The 24,943-nt window shown below is 38.4% G+C and overlaps 1 protein-coding gene across 3 annotated transcripts in view; it reads right to left on the reverse strand.

Annotated features, from left to right (window-relative positions):
- The window catches only part of BLOC1S5 (biogenesis of lysosomal organelles complex 1 subunit 5), a 109,491-nt gene that overhangs the window by 78,450 nt on the left and 6,098 nt on the right, over positions 1-24,943 (reverse strand). For all 3 annotated transcript variants that reach the window (XM_058285203.2, XM_004475767.5, XM_004475766.5), the window contains exon 3: positions 184-313. In XM_058285203.2, coding sequence (XP_058141186.1) covers positions 184-313 — 130 coding nt within the window. The remainder of the gene's footprint in view (positions 1-183; positions 314-24,943) is intronic.

A 24,943-nucleotide genomic window follows, 5' to 3' on the forward strand; every position in this document is an offset into this window, starting at 1 on the left:
CATCAACACATCAAAATCACTAGACATCCATTTTCCCTAGGACAGGACTTTCCTCTTAGATGTCAAGGTAAAGAATTCTCTCCCTTCACCTCCCATCAAAATACTTAAGGAAATATATTTGGGCATAGCATTCATTTAATATGAAATGAAAAGCAATATATTTTTAAAAAATCACTGGCTTACATCTCTGGAGAACTTGGTTTAAGTTGTCCTGCATTGTCTCTTCACATTTGGGAAGAGTCTGCTCATTTGTTTTGTGGATCATATTCTTCAAATTTTCAAGAACTCTCATTTCTCGAAGACCACGTTTTTCCTATTAAAAAAATAAATAAATGACCAGTATTATGTTCTAAATCTTAGTAATTCCTTTGGGATTTCCACCCAACTTCTGTTTATTATGTTATTACTTATTATTGAAATTTTACAGCTTTCTTCTAATTATTTGGCAGTAAATGAGTTTACAATTTAGAAGTATTTATTATTATTAAATACTCTAAAAGTTGCAATATGAGTAATATTTTTATAGCAATACTTAAAACTGGGCAAGAGAAATGCTAAAGGAATGAGAAAAGAGGCCTAGATTGGCAACCTTTTCATTCTGTAGAGCAAAGAAAAAAATTAGATGCCCTTGATCTGATTTTACATTTCATTTTGTTGTTCTTACCATCATATAGCTTCTATTATTACGCTATTTTTTAAGTTGGATTCCATTTCTTTTGAAATAAAAAATTATAAAAATAATATGTAGATAATTCCCAGTAGAGAAGAGAGTTAACAGAGCAGGCCTGAGATTGCTCTCCTTAGAAATGCTCACTTACAAGGTTAGCCCTTGTCTGGTGTTTTAGTTTGCCAAAGGGCTGCTGATGCAAAGTACCAAAAGGTGTTGACTTTTGGGGCAGTTTGATACTGTTTGTGAATTCCAAGAATAAATATTGGATTATGTTTGTAAACCGGTCTGTCCCTCTGGGCATATTAGATAATACTGGATTCAGAGGTTTCACTTTTATTTGATTAAATAATGATTAAATAATGATGGGGCTTTGATTGAGCCCCATCAGTAGGACATTGAGTCCCTGGCCCCTTGGTGTGCAGGGACTCACAGAGAAACCACACAGTAGAGAAGGGAGGTGAGAGTTTTGATCCTGGATCACGGGAAGTAAACACACAGAGAAACAGATAAGGAAGGAAGGAGAGAAGGCTCCATTAGACATAGCAGAGGCCCCAGGAAAAGAGAAGACCAATTAGCCTGATAGTCCACAGTTGGCATTGTGGAGTGAGCAGAGCAGCTGAGCCCAGAGAGAATCAAGCCCCAGGAAGAGAGGAACCCAGGAAGCCAGAACTCTTGCAGATAGCAGCCATCTTATTCCAACACATCTCAACAGGCTTTGGTGAGGGAAGTAACTTACACCTTATGATATGGTAACTGTGAGCTTCTACCCCAAATAAATACCCTTTATAAAAGCCAACAGATTTCTGGTATTTTGCATCAGCACCCTTTGGCTGACTAATACAGCTTTTGTAACAGTAGGTACTCTTGGCCTACAAGGACTTAACTGTTGGGTGCCTGTGGATCCACCCCAACAACCCAATAGGATGGCGGGGCTAGTGTTTCCGCAGCCTCTCTGGGCAATGGCAGGCACTTCTGGCCTACCCGGACTGAACTGTTGGACGTCAGTGGTTCCATTCCCACCCCCTAAGGGCAGAAGGGACAGTAATCCTTCAGCCTCTCAGGGCCACTACAGGTGCATTTGGTCCACATGAATTAGATTGTTGGGCAGCTCAGAAGGTCCATTTCCCCCCTTGCAGGGAGGGGGGCTGGTGCTACATGAATCTACCTGGGCAACTGCAGTCATTTTGGACCCACAGAGCAAAGATTGCTGCCCAGACCTGAGCTCCATCCCTGTCCCAGGCAGGGGAGGAACGAGTATGAAACTTTATGTCTCTCTGGGAAACTACAGACAGTCTTTGCCTCCATGACTTGGATTATTACGCATGGCTGTGGCTCTGTTCCTACCAGATTCTAAGACACCAACAAAAAATTACACTCCATACCAAGATACCCAGTCAAAGACAAGATAAGCCTCCAGATGACATAAAGGAGTTAAGAAAACTAATCATAGACGCTCAAACAAATCTCCTTAACGAATTCAATGAGATGGCCAGAGATAAATGATATTAAGAAGGCACTGGATGAGCACAGAGAAGAATCTGAAAGCATATATAGAAAAACAGCAGATCTTATGGGAATGAAAGGCACAATAAATGAAGTTAAAAATACACTGTAGGGGAAAGTGGAACTGGCTCAACTGACAGAGAGTCCACGTACCACATGGGAGGTCTAGGGTTCAAACCCAGGGCCTCCTGACCCATGTGGTGAGCTGGCCCATGTGCAGTGCTGCCATGGGCAACAAGTGCCATGCCAGGCAGGGGTGTCCGCTGTGTAGGAGAGCCCCACACACAAGGAGGATGCCCCGCAAGGAGAGCCGCCCCATGCGAAAAAAGCTCAGCCCACCCACGCATGGCACCGCACACATGGAGAGCTGACACAGCAAGAGGACACAACAAAAAGAGACACAGATTCCTGGTGCCTATGAAAAGAATGCAAGTAGACACAGAAGAGCACACAGTGAATGGACACAGACAGCAGACAACAGGGTGGGGGAGCGGGGAGGAAGAAGGGGAGAGAAATAAATTTTAAAAAATAAATAAAAAATACAACTGGAATGGGAAGTGGATGTGACTCAAGTGATTGGGATTCCGCGTACTATGTGGGAGGACCCAGGTTAGATCCCTAGGGTCTCCTGGTAAAAAAAAAAATGTGCCTGTGCAGCGAGCCAGTGCCCATGCGGCAAGCGACTGCCCAAGTGAGTCATATAGCAAGATGATGATGCAACAGAAGAGACACAAAGGGGAGAGTCAAGGCGAGGTGCAAGAGAAACTAGGAACTGAAGTGGCAGGGAACCTCCCTCTACATCAGAGGTCCACAGGATCGAATCCTGGTGAATCCTAGAGGAGAAAAAAACCAAGAAAACAAAAAGAGAAACAGATACAGAAAATCACACAGTGAAAGGAACAAACAAAACAGTAGGGCATGGGGGAGAGGGAAAAAATACACTGGAGTCATATAACCGCAGATCTGAGGAGGAAGAAGAAAGGGGAGGAGAGCCTGCATGGCCTCTGAAAGTAAACATACAAAAGAAAAGATGAAGAGCGCCAAAAATGAAACAGGCTCTCAGGGAACTAAATGATGCCAAGAGATGTGCAAACATACATGTCATGGATGCCCCAGAAGGAGAAGAGAAGGGAAAAGGGGCAGAAGGAATATTTAATGGAATAATGGTAGAAAATTTCCCAATCCTACTGAAGAACACAGGTACCCATGTCCAAGAAGCACAACATACTTCAAATTAATCCAAATAGACCAACTCCGAGACACATGCATAATATATAAGGGATACCCAATAAGATTAGCCAATTTCTCATCAGAAACCATGGCGGCAAGAAGGCAGTGGTATGATATATTTAAGATACTACAAGAGAAAAACTGCCTGCCAAGAATCTTATATCCAGCAAGACTGTCTTTAAAAAATGAGGGTGAGTTTAGATATTCAAGATAAACAGAAACTGACAGAGTTTATAACAAAGAGACCAACTTTGAAGGAAATACTAAAGGGTGTGCTACAGCCTGAAAAGAAAAGATAGGAGAAGCATGGAAGAGAGTCTAGAAATAAAGATTTTATCAGTAAAAGTAAAAGAGTGGTGAAAATAAAACAGATAAAACCCAAAGGTTAAATGGGTGAAATAAGAACTGCCTTTACAGTAATAACATTGAATTTTAATGGATTAAGCTTCCCAATCAAAAGACACAGACTGGCAGAATGGGTAAGAAAATATGAGCCATCTATATGCTGTCTACAAGAGACTTACCTTAGACCCAAGGATACTGTAGCAGTTTGGTATTATCTATGAATTCTAAAAATAGATACTGGATTAGTTTGTAAACTGATCTGTTTCTCTAGATATATGAGATTCTATTGGATTCAGAGGTTTCACTCTTATTTGATTAAATTATGATTAGGACTTTGATTGGGCCACATCAGTAGGAAATTGAGTTCCAGCCCCCTTGGTGGATAGAAACTCACAAAGAAAACAACATGGCAGAAGAGAAAGTTGGAGCTTTTATGCTGGAGCCCTGGGAAATAAATAAACAGAGAAGCAGATATGTGAAGAAAGAGAGAAGGCTCCATGAGACAGAGCAGAGGCCCCAGGTAGAGAGATGAGCCATTAGCCTGAAAGTCTATTGCTGGCCTTGTGGAGAGAGCAGAGCAGCTGAGCCTGGAGAGACTTGAGGCCCAGGGAGAGAGGAACCCAGGAAGCCTGAACCCTTGCAGATGCAGAGAGCCATCTTGTTCCAACACATGGCAACAGACTTTGGTGAGGGAAGTAACTTACACTTTATGGCCCGGTAACTGTAAGCTTCTACCCCAAATAAATACCCTTTGTAAAAGTCAACAGATTTCTGGTGTTTTGCATCAGCATCCCTTTGGCTGACTAATATAAATACCAATAGATTGAAAGTGAAAGGCTAGAAAAAGCTATTCCACACATGCAGTAACCAAAAAAAAAAGCTGAAGTAGCTATACTTATATCAGATAAAAAGACTTTAAATGCAAAACTGTTATTAGAGACAAGGAAGGACATTATATACTAATAAAAGGCAAAATGTGCCAGGAAGAAATAATAACCATAAATGTATATGGACCTAACCAGAATGCCCCAAGGTATGTCCATGAGGCATACATATCCTGGCAAAACTGAAACGATAAATGGATGTCTTTACAATAATAGTCGGAGACTTTAATACACCACTCTCAACTTTGGACAGAACATTTGGGCAAAGGATCAATAAAGAAACAGAGAGTTTAAATAATATGATAAATGAACTAAACCTAACAGACATATATAGAATACAAAAGAGCAGGATATAGATTTTTTTCAAGTGCTCATAGATATTTCTCTAGAATGGACCATATAACGGGTCACAAAGCAGATCTCAGTAAATTCAACGAGAACAAAATTATACAAAACACTTTCTCTGATCATAATGGAATAAAGTTTGAAATCAACAAGAAGCAGAAAAAGGGAAAATTCACAAATACATGGCTTTTAAACAACACACTCTTAAATAATCTGTGGGTCAAAGAAGAAATTTCAGGGGAAACCAATAAATACCTCAAGAAGAATGACAGCAGGAACACAACATATCAAAACCTACGGATGCAGCAAAGGCAGTGCTGAGAGGGAAATTTATAGCCCTCAATGCTTACATTAAAAAAGAACAGCTAAAATTAATTAGCTAACTACACACCTGGAGGAACTAGAAAAAGAACAGCAAAGTAATCTTAAAGCAAGTAGAAGGAATGAAATAACAAAGATCAGAGCAGAAATCAATGAAATTGAAAACAAAAAACAGAATGAAACCAAAAGTTGGTTCTTCAAGAATATTAACAAAATTGACAAACCTTTCGCTAAACTGACAAAGAAAAAAGAGAGAAGATCTAAATAAATGAAATAAAAAATGAAGATGGGAACATTACTACTGACCCCACAGAAATAAAAGAGATCATAAGAGGCTACTATGAACACCTGTACACCAAAAAACTAGACAATGTAGATGAAATGGAAAAATTCCTAGGAATGTACGAACAACCTACACTAACTCAAGAAGAAACAGAAGACTTCAACAAACCAATCACAAGTAAAGAGATTGAAATAGTCATCAAACAACTCCCCAAAATGAAAAGGCCAGAACCAGATGGTTTCACAGGTAAGTTCTACCAAGCATTCAAAGATTTAATACCAAGCTGACTCAAGCTCCTCCAAAAAATCAAATAAGAAGGAACACTACCAAACTCATTCTATGACGCCAATATCACCCTAATACCAAAGCCAGATAAAGATATCACAAAAAAGAAAATTACAGACCCATTTTTCTAATGAATATGGAAGCAAAAATCAACAAAATACTTCCTAATCACATCCAACAACACATTAAAAGAATTATTCATCATGATCAAGTGGATTTTATACCAGACATGCAAGGGTGATTCAACGCAAAAAAAATCAATCAGCTTAATACATTACATTAATAAATCAAAGAAAAATCACGATTTTATTGATTGATGTAGAAAAGGCATTTGACAAAATTGAGCATTCTTTCTTGATAAAATTACTACGAAATATAAGAATTGAAGAGAACTTCTTCAACATGATAAAGGCCATATATGAAAAACTCACAGCTAACATTGTGATCAATGGTGAAAGACTGAAAGCTTTCCCTTTGAGATCAGGAACAAGAAAAGGATGCCCATTGTCGCCCCCATTGTTCAATATAGTGCTAGAGGTTCTAGCTAGAGCAATCAGGCAAGAAAAAGAAATTAAAGGTATTCAAATAGGAAAAAAATAAGTAAAACACCATTCACAGATGATATGATCCTATACTTAGAAAGTCCCCAAAAATCTACAACAAAGCTACTAGAGATAATTTCAGGCAGAGGACTTGGCCCAGTGGTTAGGGCGTCCGTCTACCACATGGGAAGTCCGCGGTTCAAACCCCGGGCCTCCTTGACGCATGTGGAGCTGGCCCATGCGTAGTGCTGATACGTGCAAGGAGTGCCCTGCCATGCAGGGGTGTCCCCTGTGTAGGGGAGCCCCACACGCAAGGGGTGCGCCCCGTAAGGAGAGCTGCCCAGCACGAAAGAAAGTGCAGTCTGCCCAGGAATGGTGCCGCACACACAGAGAGCTGACACAAGATGATGCAACGAAAAGAAACACAGATTCCCGTGCCACTGACAACAACAGAAGCGGACAAAGAAGAAGATGCAGCAAATAGACACAGAGAACAGACAACCAGGGTTGGGGGGGGAGGGGAGAGAAATAAATAACTTCTTTAAAAAAATAAAAAATAAACAATTTCAGTAGAGTATCAGGATACAAGATCAATATACAAAAATCAGTGACGTTTCTATTCACTAGTAATGCACTTTCTGAGGAGGAAGTCAGGAAAAAAAATTCCATTTACAATAGCGACTAAAAGAATCAAATATTTAAGAATAAACTTAACCAAGGATGTAAAGCACTTGTATTCAGAAAACTACAATGCACTGTTAAAAGAAATTTAAAAAGACCTAAATAATTGGAAGAACATTCCATGCTCATGGATTAGAAGACTAAATATCATTAAGATATCAATTCTACCCAAATTTATATAAAGATTCAATGCAATCCTGATAAAAATTCCACCAGCATTCTTTAAAAAAATGGAAAACACAGTTATCAAATTTATTTGGAAGGGTAAGGGGATCCTGAATAGCCAGAAATGTCTTAAAAAGGAAAAGCAAAATTGGAGAACTCTCGCTTCTTGACTTTAAATCATATTACCGGGAAACGGACTTGGCCCAGTGGTTAGGGCATCCGTTTACCACATGGGAGGTCCGCGGCTCAAACCCCGGGCCTCCTTGACCCGTGTGGAGCTGGCCCATGCACAGTGCTGATGCGCGCAAGGAGTGCCACGCCACGCAGGGGTGTCCCCCACGTAGGGGAGCCCCACACGCAAGGAGTGCACCCATAAGGAGAGCCGCCCAGCGCGAAAGAAAGTGCAGCCTACCCAGGAATGGTGCCGCCCACATTTCCCTTGCGGCTGACGACAACAGAAGCAGACAAAGAAACAAGACGCAGCAAATAGACACAGAGAACAGACAACCGGGGGAGGGGGGGAATTAAATAAATAAATAAATCTTTAAAAATAAATAAATAAATGAAATAAATCATATTACCTAGCTACGGTGATAAAAAAAAAAAAAACAGCATGGTACTGGCATAAAGACAGACATATAGACAAATGGAACCAAACTGATGGTTCAGAAACAGACCCTCACATCTATGGTCAAGTGATTTTTGATAAGCCTGTCAAATCCAGCCAGCTTGGGCAGAGCAGTCTAGTCAATAAATGGTGCTGGGAGAACTGGATATCCATAGCCAAAAGAAAGAGGGCTCCTATCTCACACCTTATACAAAAATTAAATCAAAATGGATCAAAGACCTAAATATTAACATAACAGCAAGAACCATAAAGCTCCTAGCAGAAAAATATAGGAAAACATCTTCAAGACCCAGTGGTAGATGGTGGATTCTTAAACTTTACACCAAAAACACAAGCCACAAAAGATAACATAGGTATATGGGACCTCAAACTTGTGATTCAAAGGACTTCATCAAGAAGGTGAAAAGGCAGCCCACTCAACGGGACAAATCTGGAAACCACATATCAGATAAGGGTTTGATTTCCATTCTATATACAGAGATCATACAACTCAACAATAAAAGGGCAAGCAACCCAATTAAAAAATAGGCAAAAAATTTAAATAGACATCTCTAAAGAGGAAATACACATGGTCAAAAAGGACATGTTCCATATCACTAGCTATTAGGGAAATGAAAATCAAAATGACTAAGAGATATCATCTCATACAGCATAGAATGGCCATTATTAAAAAAAGAAAAAGAAAGCAGGAGTGCTGAAGAGGATATGGAGAAATAGGAACACTCTTTCACTGTTGGTGAGATTGTAAAATGGTGCAGCCTCTGTGGAAGAGTTTGGCAGTTCCTCAGGAAGCTAAATATAGAACTGCCATATGATCCAGCAATCCCTCTACTAGGAATATCTGCAGAAGAACTGAAAACTATGACATCTGCACACTGATTTTCATAGTGGCATTAGTCACAACTGCGAAAAGATGGAAACAACCCAAGTGTCCATCAACCAGAGAATGGATAAGCAAAATGCAGTATATACATATGATGGAAGAGTATGCTGCAATAAGAAGAAACAAAGTTGGGACACATATGATAACATGGATGAATCTTGAAGACATTATGCTGAGAGGTAAGCCAGACACAAAAGGACAAATATTTCATGGTCTCTTTAATATGAACTAAACACGAAGAATAAACACATGGAATTAAAACCTAGAGTATAGGTTATTAGGAGATGAGAGGAGGACTGAGAAGGATTACTGATTCTTAATGTATGTAGAAGTGTTAATTAACTTTACTGTGAAAGTATGGAAATGTACAGTTGATGATAGCACATTACACTAGTAACAGCTGCTTTATAAACAGGATTGTGGCTGGCAAGGGTATTTAGGGATGTAAATGTCAATTGAAAGAAAGTTAGAAAATAATCTAGGGATTGAATACCACAGTGAATCCAGAGGTGGACGAGAATTGTAGTTGATGATACAGATGAAAGACTGTCTTCTGTGCACCAGAGCAGACATTTGTCACTATTGCAGGGTGGTGGAAATGTGGAGAAACATGGGAAAAATACATTTGGGGTGACCTATGGACTGCGGTTAACAGCAATACTGTAATATTCATGCATCAATGCCAAACATATACTGTGTTGATAATGGGAAAGTATGAAGTGTGCCAAATGTAAGCTATGGACCATAGTTGGTGGTAGTAATCTGAGGATATTCTCATAATCTGCAACAAATGTTCCACCACGGTATGGTATGTTTTTGAAGGGGTGTTGTATGGGAATTCTACACATGTGCATGATTGTTTTGTAAGTTCACAATTTTTGTAATAATAATATATTTTAAAAAATAATAATAGGGTAGGTTGCAGGAAAATTCTTTCATAATTTGTAATAAATGTCTCACAACAATGCAAGGTGGTGGTGGGTTGATGTATGGGACCCCAGTATGATGTTATGTATATTTGTTTTGTAAGTTCACGACTTTTACTATATACTTACTGTTTATGTATTTCCATGTATGAATGATACACTTCAGTAAAAAATTATAAGGGGGGGGTGTGTGTTAGTCAGGGTTCTCTAGGGAAACAGAATTGACAGGAAGCATCTGTAAATAGTATGAGATTTTACAAAATTCTCTCACACAACAGTGGGGATACACAAGTCCAAATTCTGCAAGGCAGGCTGCAAACCAGGGGCTCTGAGGAAGGTCTGTGATGAGTTCCCAGAAGATGCAGGCTGTCTGAAGTGCAGCTCGGAATTATCCCTCTGAAGGCTGAAATCACTTCTCTTTTAAGGCCTTCGGCTGATTGGATAAGAAGTCATTCACTGCTGACAGCAATCTCCTTAGTTGATTGTAAATATAACCAACCATCTAGGCAATCAACTTGCTGGTGATTAAAGTCCATGAAATGCCCTTGTATTAGCCCAGTGCTTGCCTGACAAAGCAACTGGGTACCATTACCTGGTAGAGATGACACATTAGCCTAACCATCACAGGTGATAAAATCAATGATAAGAAAATAAAAATTAGATATATTATGGAGGGGGTGGGGTTGTTTTAAGCCATTCTTTATGAAGCAGCTGTGTCCAGTTTCTTACTTTTTTCTAATTTTTCCATAATAAAAAATTAAAAACTTATACAAAAGTTAAGAGAGAATAATATAATGAACCAGCAAGGACCCATCACAAAGCTTCAACGATTCTTGACTTGTAGCTGATTTTATTTCCTTTCTAAGATCCCATACATCCCTCTACTCCCAACCACAAATTATTGTGAAGTAAATTTCAGACAGGCTATCATTTCAACTGTACATATTTCAATATGTATCATTAAAAGATAAAAACTCATTTTAAAAAGAAACAATTAGACCATCACATATATACACACAATCAACAAGTTCTTAATAACATTAAATATCAAGCTAGTGTTCATATTATCTCAAATGTCTTGTAAAATTTTTTTATTTCCCAGTTTGAATTAAAAATCGAAAGATTTAAAATTACTACTGGTAACTATGTTTCTTAAGTTTTAAAAAAATCTATGGATTTCCTTTCTGCTACTTTTCTTCCTTGAAATGTGCTGGAAAAAAGTGAGTAATTTTCTGCAGTTTCCCACAATCTGTGTTTTGTTGAATGAATCCTCACAGTATCATTTAATATATTCCTTTGTCTCCTATATTTCCTGTAAATTGAGAGTTAAAACTAGAGGCCTGTTCAATTCAGAGTTTTGTTTTGTCTTTTTTTTTTTTTTGCTAAGAACATTTCAGAGGTGGGTTCTATATTTTTAATAAGATTTTGAAAGTATCCCTTCTTTATTTATTAGGAGGGATACCTCTATACAGAGAAACCTCCCCTCCTCAACTATTTGGTTTCTCTGAAGATAGGTCATACAGGGAAAGGCAGAATAAAATGCTTATTTCCCTTTATCAGTTTTTTAAAAAATGAGTTGTTCCCTACTATTCCCTAGAGGTGATCACTAAGGGCTTTGAAGTTTTCCAATCCATTGGTCATTAGCTGTCCCATCTTTGTCCAGTGGAAACCTATTCAAGTTGGCTCCAAAATACTTTGGGCAAATTTTAATATTCTTCAATAACTTCTTTACTTTGGTAATATGACCTGATATTCAGGTTTATCATGTACAGTTCCTGCAACAGACTGGGAATTAGTAGGTCTCTAAATACCATTAGGGGAAGCAGATGTGGCTCAAGCAATTGGGCTCCCTTCTACCATATAAAAGGTTCAGGATTAGACGCCCAGGGCTTCCTGGTGAGGGCAAGTTGGCTCATGTGGTGAGCTGGCCCATGCAGAGTGCTGGCCTGCACATAGTTCTGCCCCACGCAGGCATGCTGGCCCATGCAGAGAGCTGGCGCAGCAAGATGATGTAACAAAAAGAAACACAAAGGAGAGATAATAAGAGATGCAGCAGATCAGGGAGCTCAGGTGGTATAAGAGAATGATCACCTCTCTCCCACTCCAGAAGGTCCCGGGATCAGTTCCCTAAGCCGCCTAATGAGAATACAAGCAGACACAGAAGAACACACAGCAGATGGACACAGAGAGCAGACAATGGGGGGGTGGGGGGGTGGGGGAAGAAATTAAATAAATAAATAAATAGATAAGTTTAAAATAAAAAAATAAATACCATTAGTATTTAGAAATTGAGCATTAGGAGTGGTAATTGCTCTTGGGCTGGTCATTATTTCTAGGTTTTTTTGAGAGGATAAAGCTAGGAAATATGTATTTTTCAAAAAGAAAAGATACATCTTGAGCTCATATTCACAGTCAAACAAATTCAGGACTACAGAATTTTAAAAAACTTATCTGCTTCTTTCTAGTTCTCAAAATACCAATATAATTACTCATTTGCTTTACCACCAATGTAATCAAATAATACCAATAATGTTATCAACAATAACATTACCTAAAACAGTTTAGAGTTATGTTTTTAAACTTTTTGTCTAGAAATATATCCCACTAGGAATAGCCAAATTACTGTTTTAAATTACTTGGAACGGTTTCATTCTGAGTAGTAATTCCACCATTCAGAAACATAGGTTGGCATTTTTACATCTTACTAGATTTTTAGGGATTGCCCTTTAAAATTTAATTTTGTTTTAAATTATGTAAAACATTTACATGACTCCAAAATCTATAATATATCCGAAGAAGTCTAGCTTCTATTCCTATTCTTTGCACCCTATTTCCTTGATGAATCCTTTCCTAGGTCATGATTGTTTTTATTTGATCCTGCCATTGTTTTAAGTATAAACACACACACACACACATATGTGTGTGTATGGGTATACATATTTTTTCCAAATTCTTCCATCTTAAAAAGAAAAATAACTTTTCTTTTCTTTGTTGACTTCATGAGTCAAATTCACTCCCTGAGTCAAATTTTACTTCATGACTCAACTCACTTTATGAGTCAAATTATATTCACAATGCATATAATCTCCTCTGTGTAGTCATATGGCCTATTTGCTCTTTTTTGGTATATCTTTTGTATTTAGAATTATCAGTATTTTTGTTCTACTGGTTATATTTACACTACTTTATATAATATCCTTGGTCTCCACTTTTTTGGCTATTGGTTCTTAATTATAAGCAGTATTAATAGAAGGCAATAACCTTCTCTTTCCCTAGCTATTCCCTTTCCCTAAAGATCCAATCTGAAATAGATACAATTTGAAATATTCACTCTCAATATTTATAAGGCAACCAAAGGACATTCTACTTTTCAAACATTCTCCCCATCTCCTTCCCTTTTCTGATAGTTATACTCTAACTACACTGTCAGAACATACAGCCACTGTATTTTTACTGTCTCCCTTAAACCCTCATTCAGTCCTAGTTCTATAAACATATTTAAAACTCACTGAACATTGTTAGATATAAGTCTCTCCAATCATATTGGTTGTCTGAAACTCATTCCTATGGAAAGGTTCCTTTGAACAATACTCTTGGAGATCTTATGTGGCCCTATGAGTGTCTGAGACGCCTGTATCTGGGGGTCAGTTCAGCTACATATGAAGTCCCTGGCTCACAATTTCTTATCCATCTTATTTATGTCACTCCATTGTCTTTTGGCATAGAGATAAATCCATTAACAACAGGATTTCCATCCCCTTATTTTTTTTTTTTTTTTTTAGATTTTTTATGGTTCCATCCCCTTATAAATTACTTAGCCATTTTGTCTGGTGGCCCAAAGGATTTTTTTTTCCTATAAAATTGAGAAGATTTATTAGAAAATGTCTTCATGTTGACTGTTCTGGGTTAATTTTCCTCGATTTGTAGAGTGTCCTTTCAATATATAACTTTAATACTACTTTTACTTCATGAAAGTTTTCTTGAATTCTAATTTTTTTTCTATTACATTGCTTTGTTTTTCTTCTCCAAGAGCTCATACCACACATGTATTGGCTCTTCTCTACCTATTTTCAATAACAATTCTTTTCTCTTCAATCCTTTTTATCTCTTTAGTTATTTCTTTTCTATTTTAAACTTTTCCATTTTCAGTTTCACATAAGGGACTGTGTTTATTCAGTCTTGTGTTCCTTCTAGCATACACTGGCTCTTTTGTACCTATTTCCAATAACAATTCCTTTCTCTTGAGTCCTTTGTATCTCTTTAGCTATTTCTTTTCTATTCTAAATCTTTCCACTTTCGGTTTCACATAAGGGACTGTGTTTATTCAGTCTTGTGTTCTTCTAGTTTAGTTTTCATTTCTGAAATGATTCTTTATTTCTCACTTTTCCTGAGTTCTTTCACTTCTTTTTAATACTTTTAATTCTATTTTATCTAATCACCTCGTTTCTGAGTTTTTCTAATTCTGATTTATACTTATTTTTTTCTTAGCTTCTATCATTTTATTAACATTTTTCTAAGCTCATTTAAAAATATTAGGTTATAGTTTTTATCTTTTTTGTGGTCATATTTTTCATTGTCCTAAGGAAGATTATTCTGCTCTTTATCTCCTAAGAAATTTGTATGGGATTTAATTCCTGCTCAGTTTTAAGTGAAATTAGGTTTCCTCTACTTTTATAAGGAAGGGGTGGTCAAGATAGCTTTTTCAGGTTTTTTTGTCATTACTTCTTACAGGATCAAAAAGACAAATGCATAAGAAGTAAGAAGCTGTGTGACAAACCAAAAACACAACAGTACTTGGATTTATATTTACCCATGTAGTTAACTTTACTGGGGCTCTTTCCTCTTCAAGTAGCTTCAGTCAACTATCTAGTGTCCTTTCTAGGATAGCTTTTCTAAACTTCATAGTTCTAGAACTCCCTCTTTTGCTGCTTTACAAGGTATTCAATTTCCTTTGGTATTTCGGTTTTTAAAAGTTAAGATGACCCAGGTCCCCACTCTGCTTCAGCACCAGTAGACTTCGTGCAGACCCCTTGCACTCACAGGGAAACTGGAGCAGTGAAGCCCCTTCCCAGCTTCTGCGGCTGCTCTCAGAATGGCCCATCAAATCTTCCAGTGACGCCTGGTGGTAATTTTCAAAGTTTTTCTAGCACTCAAGGTTCTCCTAAGTTCCTCTGCCTTCCCTCTGCTTCCTCCTGCAGTTGGAGACCATAAAGGTCTTTCAGCTGTTGGTGATTTGGCCTTACTATTTGGTATTTTGGGGATACCTTATCACTTTGTTTTATCATCAATGTTGCCTATGGGTTTTTGGTTTTGCTACCCTAGTTGCTCTGCTTTTACAGATGGATTTGAGGAGAAAAGCAACAACAAACTAAGCCAGTGATGCTGTCATCTCCAGATGCAACTGGAATTTGTAAGAATAAAGAGGTAAGGGAGATTATTTCATTCCTTAACGCAGACTGATTAATTAAGATACAAAAGAATGGTCTCTCAAGTTTCTACACACATATTTAAGAACAGAGAGAAGAGTTCGGCAGCTCCATTTGGAGAGTAAGGATGGACCTTGGAGTTCCATGATCCTCTTGAAATTGTAGTCAAATTGAATAGACATGTTTCTAAGTACTTTTCGGGGGGAGGGGGGATTCTCAAAAAGCCCATGACCTACCAAAGTGAAGAACGACTATTAAAGAGTATTTACATTAACAGGCAAACTGGTTGTTGCAGAATTAGTAGCCACACCTTTCTAATGATCCATTAATGACAATTAATTAATTTAAAAGATAGGTCCTATGATACTGCTACACATGATAGGATGTGGGAATCAGTCTCTGTCCTTAAACTTACCATGTGGTACACACATGTTTTTATGTTGCAATTTCTGACCAAGGGGAAAAATACTACAAAAGAAAAAATATAAACGAATATATTTGTATATATATATTATTTCTGGGATGAAAATTCCAAGAACAAACTTCGCAGCACCAATAAAATTTGGTTTCAGATTTTGGACTTCATAAAATTATATATACAGTTAATGTCTCAGGTTGAAATTAGTAACAAGTGCTCAAGTAATGTACATAAAACAGTGCCTGTCACTAAGCACTCAATAAATGTTAGCAATTATTATTTCTAAAGTTACTATAATATTTATATTAAAGATATAATATCTGACAGTATCAGAGAGACGAGAAAGCAATAAAATAATATGATGGTTTCTTTCAATCACAAAACTAGCCAGTCCCACAAGATTTAAAGCACAGAATGTAAACACTGCTATTTCATGCTATATGGTACACTAACTCTAAAATTCTGATGTATTATCCTGATATTTAATAATCTGAGTTACTCTAATAATCTAACTAAAAGTGAGAAATTAGGATGTCAAGTGAAATTCCAATTAGTCTTGCCTTCTAAGGAATTTTCTCTTGATCACTTCAACCCACATCTAGCTCATCAACACAATCTCTCCCAACTCCTATAATTACTGTACTTATTTGAACATATTTTTCGTGTCTAATTTTAACCAATATTCTCTCCTTTTCCTCCATCTGGCTAAAATCTATTTTGCTTCATCAGCTCTAAGACATTCCCATCTAAAAGAATTTTCCTCCCTGCTCTGTTGGAGTTGGTTTCTGGAGGAGTTGTTTCCTCTGCTGAGCTCTCAAGTATTTAGTGACAGTTTATAATCACAATTACATCATTACAATTCTTTTATATATATATGTCTTTCTTCTTCCTCAATAGCAAACTTCCTAAAGGAAGGAACTATTTCTTATTTATTTGTACATATCTGGTGTAATAGATACTTGTGGATCCATTCTCTTCATTTTTGTTATCAACACCAAAATTTTATTTGGCATGGTAATATGCCTGAAACAGATACAACCAGCTGTTTCCCAATGAACACTATTCCCTTCCTTAATAATAGAACCCCTGAATTTTCACTGGGCACATAGCAGGGTCCTCTCTCTACCCCTCAAAGGAAAAGAAAAACCAAACCCCTATATTTCCTGGCCTCCTTTCAGCTAGGCTATCCTTGCAACCAGCTTCGGGCCAATGTAATATGAGACAAGGTGATAGATCCAGCATCCAGATGTACTGTCCCTTCCCCATTTTCCCTCTTCTCAGGTTGAATGTGGACCCCAGAAGATGCAATCGTGAGCTGTCGTCATCCATGTGCAAAACTAGCGATACAGAAGAGCAGCAAGCCAGAAAGAGCACATATACAGCTGTTATTTTTTAGCCCTGGACTTTTTTCCTCTCAAATTGTTATATGACAACTCCAAGTCCAGAAAATGCCCCCACGTCATATCTCTTCTTCCCTCTCCCTACTCTCAGCAGCTACCATGGCCACTTTCTCCATATCAATGCTACAATTTCTTCCATTACTAATCACAATAGTTCCATAGTAGAATATCAGTAAGTCCACTCTAATCCATACTCTACTCCTCCATCCTGTGGACCCTGGGATGGTTATCTCCATTCCACCTCTGTATCAAGAGGAGGCTTAGATTCCACATGGATGACGGATGCAATTCTCCTGCTTGCAGTTGTAGCACTCTTGGCTCCCTGGTGTGGTGGTTGACCTTCTTCACCTCCCTGTTAGCTGGCTGGGGTAAGTCCCATAAACGAGAGGGTAGGAGTTGCAAGTCTACTGAGGCTCAGGGCCTCCCACGATGATAAAAGAGGTTGTTGATGTGGAAGGAGTGGGGAGACGGGGGTGGGGGGTATATGGGGACCTCATATTTTTTGAATGTAACATTTTAAAAATATAGAGAAAAAAATTGTTATGTGAGAGAGAAATAATTTACATTGTTGAAGTCACTACAACTTGAGGGCTGATACATATCTAGGACACATGACAGTCCTATCATCTCTTAGGCCAGTGTGATAGCATGGAAGATCCTGGGTGAGACACCAGGACACCCTCTTAAGGAGGCTGGCTCAGCTACCTGGCTGCCTAGCACCCCTCTTGCCTGCCTCCATCCCTTCCTTTTTGCTACACGGAATGCAGCTGCAACAGTTGGACCTTTAAAAGCCACCACGTAAGCATAAGAATAGGTGCAATACCCTAGGAAGGGAAAAGGAAAAGGTGGTAGAAAAAGTCGACGACATAGAGCCAGCATGCCAGCCCTAGGCTGTCAACATCTCTACTCTTGATGTTTTGAGAGAAAAATAAGCACTTGTTAATATCACTATTTTTCAGGTATTGGCTAATAGTACCTAAACACATCCCTTACTAATATATGTAGGTATTCAGTAACTACTCAACGAAGCATTGAATGAAGGAATTAAGTTTGCTAAAAGCTAAATAAGGAACTTGCATAGTACTATAAGGTTTATAAATGTTTCAGAAACACTTGCCAAAATAGGTGTCTCCTCTGCTCTCCATGAGAAAGGCCATGACATCTCCTCTAAGGCTTCAGATAATGGCACGGAGGACAACGCCATTATCCACTGATGCTTTACTACTTGTCAGCAGTGCCCCAATGGAAAAGTAGAACAGTTATGAATCTGTTAAAATTTTTCATTGGAATCAGAGGAATAAAAAATTTTTATAACACCGAAGAAGTCAGCTGTTAAATACTAATGAACACACAAAAAAAGAGTAGAACAGTACTTTGATAAGTTAAGGAATGCTGCCACCATGTGGTACGTATTCTCGTCTTTCAGAAATATAATTTTATAAAGAAAAAGATAATTATGCTGCCATAATGCACTTATCTTTTAAATATATCACTTACAAACAACTTTAGTTTGAAATGGCAGCCAGTTTTTCTGAAAGGAAATTAATGCTACCATCTTTCTCTTAACAGTGACAAACATTTGTCTAACACCTACATATCAGAGATTTTTAAAATGCTGTATCATTTAATCCTCACAAAAGCTCAAAAACTCTGCAATATATTATTATGTCCATTTTAAAGATGAGTAAACTAAACCTTAGTAAAGCAAGTTATCAAAGGTAATAAGAAGGGTATCAGGATATGAACCTAGATAAGCCAAGCTCCAACCCCCATGTTCTTTCTACCCCTCAACCCCCAAAAAATCACTTCTAAAAATATCTTGGAGGGCCTGACAATGCTGAATGTAAGTAATTCCTTTCCTCTCAGACACACGCCCAACTTCTCTTGGCAACTATCTTCTATCTAAAAAGTATCTGCTTCAGTAGGAAGCAATATTGAATAAAACATATGCAAAAGAATAAAAGTAACACTTCTTTCCATCTTCCATTTAAGACCAAGTTTCACTTATACAGCTCTTTCATAGAATCCATCTACATTATTTAAAGAACACCACGGAAACCAGACTTGGCCCAGTGGTTAGGGCGTCCGTCTACCACATGGGAGGTCCGCGGTTCAAACCCCGGGCCTCCTTGACCCGTGTGGAGCTGGCCCATGCGCAGTGCTGATGCGTGCAAGGAGTGCCCTGCCACGCAGGGTTGTCCCCCGCATAGGGGAGCCCCACACGCAAGGAGTGTACCCGGAAGGAGAGCCGCCCAGCGCGAAGGAAGGAGCAGCCTGCCCAGGAATGGTGCCCCACATGCAGAGAGCTGACACAACAAAAAGAGACACAGACTCCTGTGCTGCTGACAACAACAGAAGCGGACAAAGAAGACGACGCAGCAGCAAATAGACATAGAGAACAGACAACCGGGGTCAGGGGGGAGAAGGGGAGAGAAATAAATAAATCTTTAAAAAATAATAATAATAAAGAACACCAATGTAAGCATTATAACCCCTGGATACTAGGTATACCTTGGCCATTAATTTGCTGTATGGCTTTTCACATACGGTTTCCATCTCTGGGCTCAGTTTCTACAAAGTAATGGGTTGGCTCTTAATTCTAAAATTCCCTGCTTCTCTTTATATATATATACACACACACACATATATATATCTTTATCAAAAACAATTTTGTATTTCAAATTAACTAATTAATTTTTTTAAAGTTGATTCATGAAAAGGGCACTGGAAGTCAGAACACACAAGTTTTAGCCCGAGTTATGCCTCTATTCTTTCAAAAAATATTAAGTATCTATGATGTACCCGACATTGTCTTAGGCATTTTGAACATAACAGGGAGTAAGAAAGAAAAGTCTCTACACTCATGTTGCCTATATTCTAGTGAAGGAAAGAAGGCAATAAAACAAGTACATAACAAGAAAAATATCAGGTAGCCTAGGGGCTCACGACAGGGAGAATTCCAAGATGGTCCCCAAGATCTCCACCCCCCTGGTGTCCACATGCCTTCCCTCACTTATTCAAGGAAGCACTGGTCTAGGTTTTGCTGTGAAGAGATTCTGCAATACAATTAGGATCCCAAATCAGTTAATTAAAAAAAAAAAAAAGGGGGAGATTATCCTCAGGGATTCTGACTTAATCAGGTAATTCCTTAAAAGGGACTGGGCTCTGAGCCAGTAGGAGAGATGTGAAGTGTGAAGGATTTTCCAGTGCTGGCTTTGAAGATGGAGGGGGCCATGGCCATGTGACAAAGAAAGCAGATGGCCTCTAGGTGCTGAGAGCAACCCCAACTGACAGCCAGTAAGGAAATGAGAACTGCATTCCTACCAGAACAGGAACTGATCCTGCCACAACAATGCGAGTTTTGAGGAGGACCCTGAGCTCACAGCACAGCCAACACCTTGACTGTAGTCTTGTTAGACCCTGAGCAGAGATTCCCAGCCATGCCAGACCCAGATTTGACTTACAGAACTGAGAGCCAGTATATCGGTGCAGGGGTAAGCTAAGTTTGTGGTGATTGGTTAAGCAGCTTTAGAAAATGAATATAGTGCTATATAGATTAGTAAAATGACAGCGACTCAATGGCTACTTTGGACCAAAGGGTCCCTCATTCTAAGCAAAAAAGAGTGACACATGCAAAAAATTGGGAGTAGGAGCATTCCAAGAAGATGGAATCACTGATACAAAGGTACAAAGGCAGGAATAACTTTGGTGTGCTTAAGAAAAAGAAAGGGAAAAAGTGTGGCTGGAGCATTAAGAGAAGAGTTGTACTGATAAAGTCTGAAAGATAAGGAGTAGGAGCCCTCCTGGGATTTTTTTTTAACTTAACATAAGGAGTTGGATTATACTGTAAGTGTGAAGAGGAGCTGGAGCAGAGGGTCGAAGGGGGGTGGGTGACGGCAGTATTTAAGCAAAGGTGTGGCATGACGTGACTTACAGGTCATTTTGGCTATGTGTGGGGAAAAGTATTTCACAGTTAGGAGTAGAAGCAGAGAGGCCAGACAGTGCCTGCTGCAGTCGTCCAGGTGAGGGATGGCGGGCCGGGTGGGGAGAGGGGGGGGCTGAATAAGGGTAGGGGTAGTGGCAAGAGGGGTAAGTAGAAAGATTTAAGACATGATAGGTTTTGGAGAGATAGACTTGCTGATAGTCTGGTTGTTGGAATGGGAGAAAAAGAACAAATTATAAGTCCCACATTTCTGACTTAAGCAACTGGGTAGAGAGTGGCACCTTGTGCTGTACCCGCAAAGAACACGTTTAGAACAGTCTCGGTGGGCATGGAATCAAGGGTTCTCTTTCAGTCACATTAGTCTGCAATGTCCGTGAGCCACTACAGAGATCATGTCAAGTAGACAACTGGATATACAAGTCTTGCAATCTAGAAAGAGGGAAGCATAGAATATATATTTGGAAGACGTCAGCATTGCCTGACTTGACATGTAGCATTGAGTAAGTTATTTATTCTGTATTTAGTATGCCCATTTGTTAGGATATTTATCTTTGTCCTGGTTATCACACAAGGCTGCCAAGACAATTAGACATTAAAAAACATATGGAAAGTAAAAAGAAAACCTACGTAACAGGAGAAATTAGTTGGAAGTCATATATCTGATAAAGGTTCAATATCCAAATAGGGAACTCCTACAAACTAGCCACAAAAAGACAAACATCTCCATTTAAAAAACTGACAAAGGATCTGAACAGACATTTCTCCAAAGATATCAAATGAAAAATAAGCACATGAAAAGATGCTCAGCATCATTAGCCACTAGCGAAATGCAAATCAAAGCTACTTTGAGATACCACTTCATATCAACTATGATAGCTACTATTTAAAAAAGGGAAAATAACAAGTTTCGGCAAGGCACAGAGAGACTGGAACTCTTGTGCATTGTTGGTGGGAATGTAAAATAGTACAGCTGATGTGGAAAACAGTTTGGCGAGTCCTCAGAAAATTAAACATAAAAAAAACCATATGACCTGGAAATTCTCCTAGGAATAAACCCAAACGACTTGAGAGCAAGGACTCAAACAGATACTTATATTTCAAGGTTCATGCAGCATTATTCATGATAGCTAAAAGTCAGAAGCAACCAGATATCCATCTATAGATGAACAGATAAACAAAATGAGGTATATACATGCAATGGAATATTATTCATCCATAAAAAGGAATGAAGGTCTGATACATGTGACAACACAGATGAACCCTGAAAACATTAGGCTTAAGTGAAATAAGCCAGACACAAAGGATAAATATGATTACACTTGTATGAAGTATCCAGAGTAAGCAAATTCACAGAGACAAAAGGCAGATTAGAGGTACCAAGAGCTGGCGTAATGAGGAATTACTGCTTAATGGAACAGTTTCTGTTTCGGTTGATTAAAAAGAGTTCGGTTGCCTTTGAATTCCAGCAGAATATGGAAGCCATTTTTTTTTAACAAATCAATTTTTTTGTTACATATTAATAAAGCATAAATCCACCCAAATCCACCAATCAATGGTATTCAATATAATCACATTTGTGCATTCATCACTCCAATCATTCCCACAGCACTTTCATTATTTCAATAATAATAAACAAAAAAAAAACAAAACTCATGACCTCTCAATCTCTCTATGCCTCACCTGCCATATATAGCTGCTATTTTGTTTCCTTCTACTATATTTGTACATATATTTTGTAAAACAGTCTTATATACACAATATCACCCATATTTGTATTTCACGAGGTTTCACTGTGAAATGTTACATTTTTTATCTTTCCTTCTAGTAATACATGACCTTAGACTTTCCCTTTCAACCACTGTCACACCCATGTAATAGCTCTGCTAGTTAGAAACAGCATGCTGTGCTTTCACTATTTCTATTCATTTCCAAAGGTTTACAAACAACCTTTTTACCAATTCTGTACAAATTAACCCTCAGCTTTCCATTCTCTACCCTCTTTCTGTTTTCTGGTGACCTATAATTTAATTATTAACTCCACGGGTTTAAGTAGTGTGTTTAGTTCATAATAGCACAATCATACAAGTATTTGTTCTTCTGTGTCTGGAAGTCATTTATTTTTAATGGTATTGATCTTCACATTTGTTATACAGTGAAATGCTGTGCTGTTTTATTGGCCTTATTTTACAGATGAGAGAAATAAGTATATCCTAGCTCAGGCATTTATAGAACTTTCCATAAGAAGCAGAAACTATACTTATTGATCACTCAAACACAATATCTAAGATGTGTTTATTTTTCTATTAAATCATGTGTTTCTTTGTGGGAAATAATGGAATTTTTTCTCTGCGCTTTTCTTTTTATTAATTGCTGGCTCTTTTTTTTTTGTATTTCTCTCCCCCTCCCCCTCCGCCCCGCCCCCAGTTGTCTGCTCTCTGTTGTGTCATCTTGCTGCATCAGCTCTCTGTGCGTGCGGTGCCACTCCTTGGCAGGCTGCACTTTTTTTGCATGGGGTGGCTCTCCTTATGGGGCATACTCCTTGCGTGTGGGGCTCTCCTATGCAGGGGACACCGGCACGGCACTCCTTGCATGCATGAGCACTGCACGTGGGCCAGCTCGCCACATGGGTCAGGAGGCCATGGGTTTGAACCTTGGACCTCCCATGTGGTAGGCAGACACCCTATCCATTGGGCCAAATCCACTTCCCTCTCTAAGATTTTAAAATCTGAGCTTCTTAAAAAGCATTTGAGTGGATGTAGCTCAAGCAGCTCAGTGCCTGCCTCCCACATGGGATGTCCTGGGTTCAGTTCCCAGTGCCTCCTAAAAACAAAAACAAGCAACAAGCAAGCAAACAAAAAAACCAACCCAGGGGAGCCAATGTGGCCCAGTGGTTGAGTGCCGGCTTCCCACTTAAAAGGTCCCGGGTTCAATTCCCGGCTCTGGTACCTCAAAAAACAAAAAGGCATTTGAAATGTTACCCGGCTATTCATTGCAATTCCTAAAAATTCTAATTAAGATTTCAGTTAAGTATTGAAAGTTGCATTTGTCAAAATACATTACAGATTGAATACAGGGCATTTCTGGAAAAGTAACTTGAAAAAAAAGTGGATGGTGGTAATGGCAGCATCCCATTGTAAATGTAATTAATGCTACTGAATTGTACACTTAAAACGGGTTAAAATTGCAAATTTTATGTTATGGTATATATATCACAATTAAATTTTAGAAAGAAAACATATGAACTTACTTTGAAAACCTGAAGAACTAAAATTTGTACAGCATATGAAAATTTATTTTATTACAGCATAAATACACACGTGTATACAAGCAAGCTCGTGTACGTGTGTGCACACACACACACATACCCCTCACAACAAATTTGAAGGGTAAGGAAAAGAGGCAAATGACTTACGAATATCTATTTAGAATGTTTCAGGTAACATGCTAGGTACATTATGCATGTTTACTATCAAGCCTAAGAAGTCTCTTTGAGACAGGACATAGTATCAAAATTACAGTGTGGATCAGAGAGGCTAATTATTTTGTCAGAGTAGCACAGCTAAACAGCAGAAGAGACAAGATTTAAATCCAGTTCAAGATCAGTTCAAACACATTTATTAACTACCCTATTACGGGCTGGAAATACAAAGGTGAAACAGACACAATCCCTGCTTTCAAAGCTCACAAGCTCATGGAGAGGACAGACAAGTTAACCATTTTCAAAACAACATGGCAGATGCTATAATGAAGACACACAGGAAATACAGTAGGTGCAAAGACAGGAAAAAGGAGAGGCCCTCCAGAAAATTAGGTATTAAATGATAGGTATGTGATCGTCAGCCATAAAAGGGAAAGAGCATTCTAGACATAAAATACATAGTGTGCACAGATATACAATACAAGCTCAAATATGAATACCCTCTCCCTCCCACTCCCAGCAAAAAACAGAAACAAAAACTTCTCCTTCAGCAAAGGGAAAGTTGCCTAATATTAGGTTCTTACAGTTGCTCATATTATGGAGCATTCATATAAGTTATTTTATTTTGAATTATTAGCATGAAACAA

Source organism: Dasypus novemcinctus, chromosome 22 (genome assembly GCF_030445035.2).
Source record: "Dasypus novemcinctus isolate mDasNov1 chromosome 22, mDasNov1.1.hap2, whole genome shotgun sequence".
NCBI lineage: Eukaryota > Metazoa > Chordata > Mammalia > Cingulata > Dasypodidae > Dasypus > Dasypus novemcinctus.